At 47.8% G+C, this 9,598-nt stretch overlaps 1 protein-coding gene across 2 annotated transcripts in view; it reads right to left on the bottom strand.

Moving 5' to 3' along the window:
- The window catches only part of LOC124043551 (sodium/potassium-transporting ATPase subunit alpha-3), a 35,189-nt gene extending 26,727 nt beyond the window's left edge, over positions 1-8,462 (bottom strand). Inside the window, exons 1-2 of one of the 2 annotated variants that reach the window (XM_046362248.1) lie at positions 8,094-8,462; positions 7,854-7,925 (exon numbers count right to left, since the gene is read on the bottom strand). In XM_046362248.1, coding sequence (XP_046218204.1) covers positions 7,854-7,859 — 6 coding nt within the window. In that variant the 5' untranslated portion in view covers positions 7,860-7,925; positions 8,094-8,462. The remainder of the gene's footprint in view (positions 1-7,853; positions 7,926-8,093) is intronic. The other variant, XM_046362247.1, reaches the window with a different exon arrangement.
- Positions 8,463-9,598: the final 1,136 nt, after the last annotated feature.

The following is a 9,598-nucleotide window of genomic DNA, read 5'->3' as shown; positions in this document are numbered from 1 at the left end:
CCAAAAGTGACTTAACAGAAACAGAGTTTATTCAAGTCCACAACAGAAAACGACAAATTCGAATCCATAACAGAAATCCTCTCGTCTGTAGAGGGGAAGGACAGGAGAAGCGACCACAGACTGCAGGTCTGCAGGTCTGCTCACACGCAGCATCTGATGAAGGCAAAAACACGACAGGACGGAACAAGAACACAGTACAGCAAACAAGGATCCGACAAGGACAGAAGCGAAAACAGAGAGAGAAATAGGGACTTAATCAGAGGGCAAAATAGGGGACAGGTGTGAAAGAGTAAATGAGGTAGTTAGGAGAATGAGGAACAGCTGGGAGCAGGAACGGAACGATAGAGAGAGAGAGAGGGAGGGGGAGAGAGAGGGATAGAGAGAGGGAAAGAACCTAATAAGACCAGCAGGGGGAAACGAATAGAAGAGGAAGCACAGGGACAAGACATGACAATCTATGACAAAACATGACAGTACCCCCCCACTCACCGAGCGCCTCCTGGCGCACTCGAGGAGGAACCCTGGCGACAACGGAGGAAATCATCAATCAACGAACGGTCCAGCACGTCCCGAGATGGAACCCAACTCCTCTCCTCAGGACCGTACCCCTCCCAATCCACTAAGTACTGGTGACCACGTCCCCGAGAACGCATGTCCATGATCTTCCGTACCCTGTAAATAGGTGCGCCCTCGACAAGGACGGGGAGGGAGGGAAGACGAACGGGGGCGCGAGGAAAAGGCTTGACACAGGAGACATGGAAGACTGGGTGGACGCGACGGAGATGTCGCGGAAGAAGAAGTCGCACTGCGACAGGATTAACGACCTGAGAAATACGGAACGGACCAATGAACCGCGGAGTCAACTTGCGAGAAGCTGTCGTAAGGGGAAGGTTACGAGTGGAAAGCCACACTCTCTGACCGCGACAATACCTAGGACTCTTAATCCTACGTTTATTGGCGGCTCTCACAGTCTGCGCCCTATAACGGCAAAGTGCAGACCTGACCCTCCTCCAGGTGCGCTCACAACGTTGGACAAAAGCCTGAGCGGAGGGAACGCTGGACTCTGCGAGCTGGGACGAGAACAGAGGAGGATGGTAACCAAGACTACTCTGAAAAGGAGATAGCCCGGTAGCAGACGAAGGAAGCGAGTTGTGAGCGTATTCTGCCCAGGGGAGCTGTTCTGCCCAAGACGCAGGGTTTCGAAAAGAAAGACTGCGTAATATGCGACCAATCGTCTGATTGGCCCGTTCTGCTTGACCGTTAGACTGGGGATGAAAACCGGAAGAGAGACTGACGGAAGCACCAATCAAACGACAGAACTCCCTCCAAAACTGTGACGTGAATTGCGGACCTCTGTCCGAAACGGCGTCTAACGGGAGACCATGAATTCTGAATACATTCTCAATGATGATTTGTGCCGTCTCCTTAGCGGAAGGAAGCTTAGCGAGGGGAATGAAATGAGCCGCCTTAGAGAACCTATCGACAACCGTTAGAATCACAGTCTTCCCCGCTGACGAAGGCAGACCGGTAATAAAGTCTAAGGCGATGTGAGACCATGGTCGAGAAGGAATGGGAAGCGGTCTGAGACGACCGGCAGGAGGAGAGTTACCTGACTTAGTCTGCGCGCAGTCCGAACAAGCAGCCACGAAACGGCGCGTGTCACGCTCCTGAGTAGGCCACCAAAACCGCTGGCGAATAGAAGCAAGCGTACCCCGAACGCCGGGGTGGCCAGCTAACTTGGCAGAGTGAGCCCACTGAAGAACAGCCAGACGAGTAGAGACAGGAACGAAAAGAAGGTTACTAGGACAAGCGCGCGGCGACGCAGTGTGAGTGAGTGCTTGCTTTACCTGTCTCTCAATTCCCCAGACAGTCAACCCGACAACACGCCCTTCAGGGAGAATCCCCTCTGGGTCGGTAGAAGCTACAGAAGAACTGAAGAGACGGGATAAGGCATCAGGCTTGGTGTTCTTAGTACCCGGGCGATAAGAAATCACGAACTCGAAACGAGCGAAAAACAACGCCCAACGAGCTTGACGCGCATTGAGTCGTTTGGCAGAACGGATGTACTCAAGGTTCTTATGGTCAGTCCAAACGACAAAAGGAACGGTCGCCCCCTCCAACCACTGTCGCCATTCGCCTAGGGCTAAGCGGATGGCGAGCAGTTCGCAGTTACCCACATCATAGTTGCGTTCCGACGGCAACAGGCGATGAGAAAAATACGCGCAAGGATGGACCTTATCGTCAGAATGGGATCGCTGGGACAGAATGGCTCCCACGCCCACCTCTGAAGCGTCAACCTCGACAATGAATTGTTTAGTAACGTCAGGAGTAACAAGGATAGGAGCGGATGTAAAACGCCTCTTGAGGAGATCAAAAGCTCCCTGGGCGGAACCGGACCACTTAAAGCACGTCTTGACAGAAGTAAGGGCTGTGAGAGGGGCTGCCACTTGACCGAAATTACGAATGAAACGCCGATAGAAATTCGCGAAACCGAGAAAGCGCTGCAACTCGACACGTGACTTAGGGACGGGCCAATCGCTGACAGCATGGACCTTAGCGGGATCCATCTGATTGCCTTCAGCGGAAATAACAGAACCGAGAAATGTGACGGAGGAGACATGAAAGGCGCACTTCTCAGCCTTCACATAGAGACAATTCTCTAAAAGACGCTGGAGGACACGTCGAACGTGCTGAACATGAATCTGGAGTGACGGTGAAAAAATCAGGATATCGTCAAGGTAAACGAAAACAAAGATGTTCAGCATGTCTCTCAGTACGTCATTCACTAATGCCTGAAAGACAGCTGGAGCATTAGCGAGACCGAACGGCAGAACCCGGTATTCAAAATGCCCTAACGGAGTGTTAAACGCCGTTTTCCACTCGTCCCCCTCCCTGATGCGCACGAGATGGTAAGCGTTACGAAGGTCCAACTTAGTAAAGAACCTGGCTCCCTGCAGAATCTCGAAGGCTGACGACATAAGGGGAAGCGGATAACGATTCTTAACCGTTTTGTCGTTCAGCCCTCGATAATCCACGCAGGGGTGCAGAGTACCGTCCTTCTTCTTTAAAAAAAAAACCCGCTCTGGCGGGAGAGGAAGAAGGCACAACGGTACCGGCGTCGAGAGAAACAGACAGATAATCTTCGAGAGCCTTACGTTCGGGAGCCGACAGAGAGTATAGTCTACCCCGTGGGGGAGTGGTCCCCGGAAGGAGATCAATACTACAATCATACGACCGGTGAGGAGGAAGGGAGGTGGCTCTGGACCGACTGAAGACCGTGCGCAGATCATGATATTCCTCCGGCACCCCTGTCAAATCACCAGGTTCCTCCTGAGAAGAGGGGACAGAAGAAACAGGAGGAATAGCAGACATTAAACATTTCACATGACAAGAAACGTTCCAGGATAGGATAGAATTACTAGACCAATTAATAGAAGGATTATGACACACTAGCCAGGGATGACCCAAAACAACAGGTGTAAAAGGTGAACGAAAAATCAAAAAAGAAATGGTCTCACTGTGGTTACCAGATACTGTGAGGGTTAAAGGTAGTGTTTCACATATTATACTGGGGAGGGGACTACCATCCAAGGCGAACATGGGCGTGGGCTCCCCTAACTGTCTGAGAGGAATGTCATGTTTCCGAGCCCATGCTTCGTCCATAAAACAGCCCTCAGCCCCAGAGTCTATCAAGGCACTGCAGGAAGCTGCCGAACCGGTCCAGCGTAGATGGACCGCCAAGGTAGTACAGGATCTTGATGGAGAGACCTGAGTAGTAGCGCTCACCAGTAGCCCTCCGCTTACTGATGAGCTCTGGCCTTTACTGGACATGAAAAGACAAAATGTCCAGCAGAACCGCAATAGAGACAGAGGCGGTTGGTGATTCTCCGTTCCCTCTCCTTAGTCGAGATGCGAATACCTCCCAGCTGCATGGGCTCAACACCTGAGCCAGTGGGAAGAGATGGTTGTGATGCGGAGAGGGGAAACACCGTTAACGCGAGCTCTCTTCCACGAGCTCGGTGACGAAGATCTACCCGTCGTTCTATGCGGATGGCGAGTTCAATCAAAGAATCCACGCTGGAAGGAACCTCCCGGGAGAGAATCTCATCCTTAACCTCAGCGTGGAGTCCCTCCAGAAAACGTGCGAGCAACGCCGGCTCGTTCCAGTCACTGGAGGCAGCAAGAGTGCGAAACTCTATAGAGTAATCCGTTATGGATCGATCACCTTGACATAGGGAAGCCAGGGCCCTGGAAGCCTCCTTCCCAAAAACTGAACGATCAAAAACCTGTATCATCTCCTCTTTAAAGTTCTGATACTCGTTAGTACACTCAGCCCTTGCCTCCCAGATAACCGTGCCCCACTCACGAGCCCGTCCAGTAAGGAGAGATATGACGTAGGCGATACGAGCTCTATCCCTAGAGTATGTGTTGGGCTGGAGAGAGAACACAATATCATTCTGGGTGAGAAAGGAGCGGCATTCAGTGTGCTGCCCAGAGTAACACGGTGGGTTATTAATTCTTGGTTCCGGAGACTTAGAAGACCAGGAAGTAGCTGGTGGCTCGAGACGGAGATTGTGAAACTGTCTTGAGAGATCGGAGACCTGAGCGGCCAGGGTCTCAACGGCATGATGAGCAGCAGACAATTCCTGCTCGTGTCTGCCGAGCATCGCTCCCTGGATCTCGACGGCTGAGTTGCGAGGATCCGTAGTCGCTGGGTCCATTCTTGGTCGGATCCTTCTGTTATGCAGGTGAAGTGAGGACCCAAAAGCGACTTAACAGAAACAGAGTTTATTCAAGTCCACAACAGAAAACGACAAATTCCGAATCCATAACAGAAATCCTCTCGTCTGTAGAGAGGAAGGACAGGAGAAGCGACCACAGACTGCAGGTCGCTTCGGGTAGGCGCAGGCCGTAGCTGACAGAGACACCTGCTCACACGCAGCATCTGATGAAGGCAAAAACACGACAGGACGGAACAAGAACACAGTACAGCAAACAAGGATCCGACAAGGACAGAAGCGAAAACAGAGAGAGAAATAGGGACTTAATCAGAGGGCAAAATAGGGTACAGGTGTGAAAGAGTAAATGAGGTAGTTAGGAGAATGAGGAACAGCTGGGAGCAGGAACAGAACGAGAGAGAGAGAGAGAGAGAGAGAGGGAGGGGGAGAGAGAGGGATAGAGAGAGGGAAAGAACCTAATAAGACCAGCAGGGGGAAACGAATAGAAGAGGAAGCACAGGGACAAGACATGACAATCTATGACAAAACATGACATTAACTTGCTTGAACATGCTGTAGGTCATGTAACTGTCTGTTACATGCAATATGCTTTGTGGACTTCAACGGACAGAGGTTGCTATCCTGTTTTGTAATAAAACAAAGGACACGATGGTCACTCTAAGTTCCTCTGTGGAGATGGGAGAAGCTTCCAGAAGGACAACCATCTCTGCAGCACTCCACCAACCAGGCCTGTATGGTAGAGTGACCAGATGGAAGCCACTCCTCAGTAAAAGGCACATGACAGCATGCTTAGAGTTGGCCAAAAGGCACCTAAAGTCTCACAGATTATGAGAAATATGATTCTCTGGTTTGATGAAACCAAGACTGAACTCTTTGGCCTGAATGCCAAGAGTCACTTCTGGAGGAAACCTGGCACCATCCATAAGGTGAAGCAAGATGGTGGCAACATCATGCTGAGGGGATATTTTTCAGCGGCAGGGACTAGGAGACTAGTCAGGATTGAGGGAAAGATGAGGGAGATTGAGGGAAAGCCTGCTCCAGAGCGCTCAGGACCTCAGACTGGGGCAAAGGTTCACTTTCCAACAGGACAACGACCCTAAGCACACAGCTAAGACAACGCAGGAATGGCTTCGGGACAAATCTCTGGATGTCCTTGAATGGCCCAGCCAGAGCCTGGATTTGAACCAGATGGAACATCTTTGGAGAGACCTGAAATAAGCTGTGCAGCGACACTCCCCATCCCAACCTGACAGGGCTTGAGAGGATCTGCAGAGAAGAATGTGAGATACTACCAAAATACAGGTGTGCCACGCATGTAGCGTCATACCCAGGAAGACCACGCATGTAGCGTTATACCCAGGAAGACCACGCATGTAGCGTCATACCCAGGAAGACCACGCATGTAGCGTCATACCCAGGAAGACCACGCATGTAGCGTCATACCCAGGAAGACCACGCATGTAGCGTCATACCCAGGAAGACCACGCATGTAGCGTCATACCCAGGAAGACTTGAGGCTGTAATCGCAGCCAAAGGTGCTTCAATAAAGTACAGTAAAGGGTCTGAATAATTGTTAACTTTCAGTTTCTTTTCCAAAATGCTCTAAAAAAATCGGTTTTTGCTTAGTCATTATGGGGTATTGTGTGTAGATTGATAACTTGTTTTGTTTGTTTTTTAAATACATTACAGCCTTATTCTAAAATGGAACAAAATAGTGAAAAATCAAGGGGTCTGAATACTTTCCGAACGCACTGTATACAATGATGAATAGGAACATTTGATCCTTTTTGCCATGACTAATCAACAGGGTCATCACTACACCGAGTCAAAATGGAAGATAGAAATAAGCAAGATTTTCTGTTACAACCCGTCACTGGCATGCTTGATTATTAGGCTATGACAACCTCCCTAACCCATATCAACATGGGGGAACGAACTGGGCATCCATTTTGGCGCAACTGTCTGCAGTGATTGGCACCCCAACCGAACCTCTCCAATAATTCCCTGTCTGTATATCCATAACCAATGACTCTCACAGTTTCAGTGACTTAATATATGACTCTGTAGGATGGGTATAAAACAAGTGGTGGACAACAATTCCAACATTCCAATTCCGACATCTGGTATCCAACCCTCTGAACGTGTCCCTGTGGCCTCCTTATCAATTACAAATGTCAGTCATGGAGGCCATCACTGTGCCATAAAAGCAAGGGGTCAAAACGTGAAACAATATTATGACAACTAGGCTCATAATGTAATGAAATTAGGCCTATTAATAGATCATCCGATTTAGAGGATGGATAAGGCATCCTTCCTGCACATTGTCTTTCTTCTGTAGCCTAACCTAAATATTCCTAAATATAGAATGGCCAAAAAACATCTAATTTGGGATTTAGGTTTGGCGAACAGCTTGTTTTCAATTTGTCACAAGGAACAGATTGCGCGCCTTTGCCACACCGGCGACACATTCCTTAATCGCCCAACAGAGTTCATCCCTCCGTAGCCTACATATGTAGTCCAGGCACACCGCGTAGCTAATATAAATCGGTTACCAACATAATTAGAGTAGTAAAAATACGTGTTTTGTCATACCCGTGGAATACCACGGCTGTCATCCAATCAGCTCGAACCACTCAGTTTATAATCAAAATTTGGGACCAGATTCTCCTCTCCGGATAACTCATTATGACGCACCCGCTGACGGCTGGAGGGAGAAGAGTGGATGTGCGCAGCGAATCCGTTCGAGCGCAATTCGGAAAACGGTGCAGATAGCAGATTAGAACAATGTCAGTAATGTTTCTATTTAACACAGACATGGAAAATGAGATTTAACAGAATAATAGACAGCGATGAAATGTATTGTACTGTAATTCGTCCAATTGCATTGAATCAACATAGAAATAGATACCCTTCATGCGTTTAACTGTCATGCAAGTAAAGTCACAGCAATTTGCAATAGTTTCACAAGCCATCGAAATCCAATAGTGGTTCATGTCATTCCAATATGATGTTTCCTCCACATTTGAACCCTTTGAGGTGAGTTACATGTCTCATATGCTACTACAGCTATCCATTCATAAACGCATTTTTACACACAATAGAAATAACTCTTACCCCCATCTCGGCGCGGTCAGTTGGGTATCCACAGCTGATGAAAAGGGTTGAGGCTGGATTCCACCAGAGTAGCTGACAGTATAGTGTAGAAACAGAAGCGAGAACTGTAACTGTACAATTTAAGAAGAAAAAATGCTCTTCCAGACGCTGTTGGCTATTGTTCTAATAATGCATGATCAGATCTCATTCATAAGAGGAACGGCACAGAAATACATGAGAAGGCAACGTTTCATTGAATACCTTTTTTAAAAGGGGCCGTTTTAGGTGTAAAATGATCAAATTAAAGGCAGTTTAGCAATAAGCGTTGCTCTGTATCATGCGAAAATTATACCCAGTAAAATTGAAGACCCGAGCCGCTTGTTTACGGTATTCGATTCTGTCTCCCTCCGCTGCTCTGCTCAGCTGCCGTGCCACACCCTTTCCACGCTCCCCAATACTCCTCGTGTGAAAGAAGCGCCAGTGGGTGTGTGAGATGCACTGCCCTGGACCCACAAAGCAGGATAGACCTATTGCAAGTGTGCTATGTAATCATTCTCACTCGTAACTATAATCCACCCACAGACCATTCTTTGCCCCAATAGGTCGCATTACAAACAGACAATTGAGAGATCACCAGTCCAATTCTGTTTCAGGATGTTCGGACAAAGGGCCAATAGAGGTGAGAGAAGAATTGACAGATTAATAGAAAGCTGTCTAACAACCATGAAAACGTTCTCAAGTTGTAGTTTGCTTGACAGTGCGCCTCCCTCGCGCATGAAACTGCAATCTCTTGAGAGATGACGGATTTAACAATGCATCAATGATGTCGTGAATCTCTTCTGCAGCTATAAATACAAAGGCTCCGCTCAAGTCTGTCATCCGTATTTCTGGAACATATGAATAGGCTGTTCAATGTTCCTCCCCAATGACCAATCTGTCTCAACACTGTCGTGTTCCTCTGAGTCCCTCCGCCCAAAACTCACACTGTCAAGTGTGGTCTCCATGGAGATTTGATAAGCATCTCTTATCACCCCACACCAAAGTTAGTGGTTGCGCCTTGCATGTAAATGCCATGCGAGCATTCCAGAGAGAAGTCACACTCAATCATCTGATATCATTGTATTGTTCAACGCACTTGAATGCATACGTCTCTGGCTTTACACGTGTCATTTTGAATCCAACACCTGCTGTTGAGTAGCCTGGGCACCAGTCTCTGTAGCTAACATTCCACCTCTTGCCACTCCGTGCCACTCCTTGCCTTTGGCAAATAATAGGAGTGGCAAAGAGTGGAATGAATGTTAACTAAAACGACTGGAACCCAGACTAGCTGTTGAGAGTTCAAGTTTTGTTTTTGGAACCTTCAAACCGGGTGAATATCTGGAGTGTCTTGCCACTGGAAAGAACAAAGGGATTTGTGTTTTGTGATTATTTGTGCACAAGTGTGTGTGTGTTGTGTAACTCTTTGTGTGTGTAACAGGGAATATTTAAGATGAATAAAGTTAATATCCAGTTAAGAGTAATTAACACACTGCTTAGAATATCTATATTACATTACATTACATTTAAGTCATTTAGCAGACGCTCTTATCCAGAGCGACTTACAAATTGGTGCGTTCACCTTATGACATCCAGTGGGACAGTCACTTAACAATATATGTTTTCCCTTTATGTAATAAACATGATTCCAAGTGTTCTATTTGTGACAGTCATTTATTTGTGTCACGGGTTGATGGTCATTATACTTGTTACTGAATGTTATGGATTGT

The sequence above is a fragment of the Oncorhynchus gorbuscha genome, linkage group LG09 (assembly GCF_021184085.1).
Source record: "Oncorhynchus gorbuscha isolate QuinsamMale2020 ecotype Even-year linkage group LG09, OgorEven_v1.0, whole genome shotgun sequence".
NCBI classification, from domain to species: domain Eukaryota; kingdom Metazoa; phylum Chordata; class Actinopteri; order Salmoniformes; family Salmonidae; genus Oncorhynchus; species Oncorhynchus gorbuscha.
Note: the sequence above shows the minus strand (reverse complement) of the source record. Positions and strands in the feature narration are given on the sequence as shown.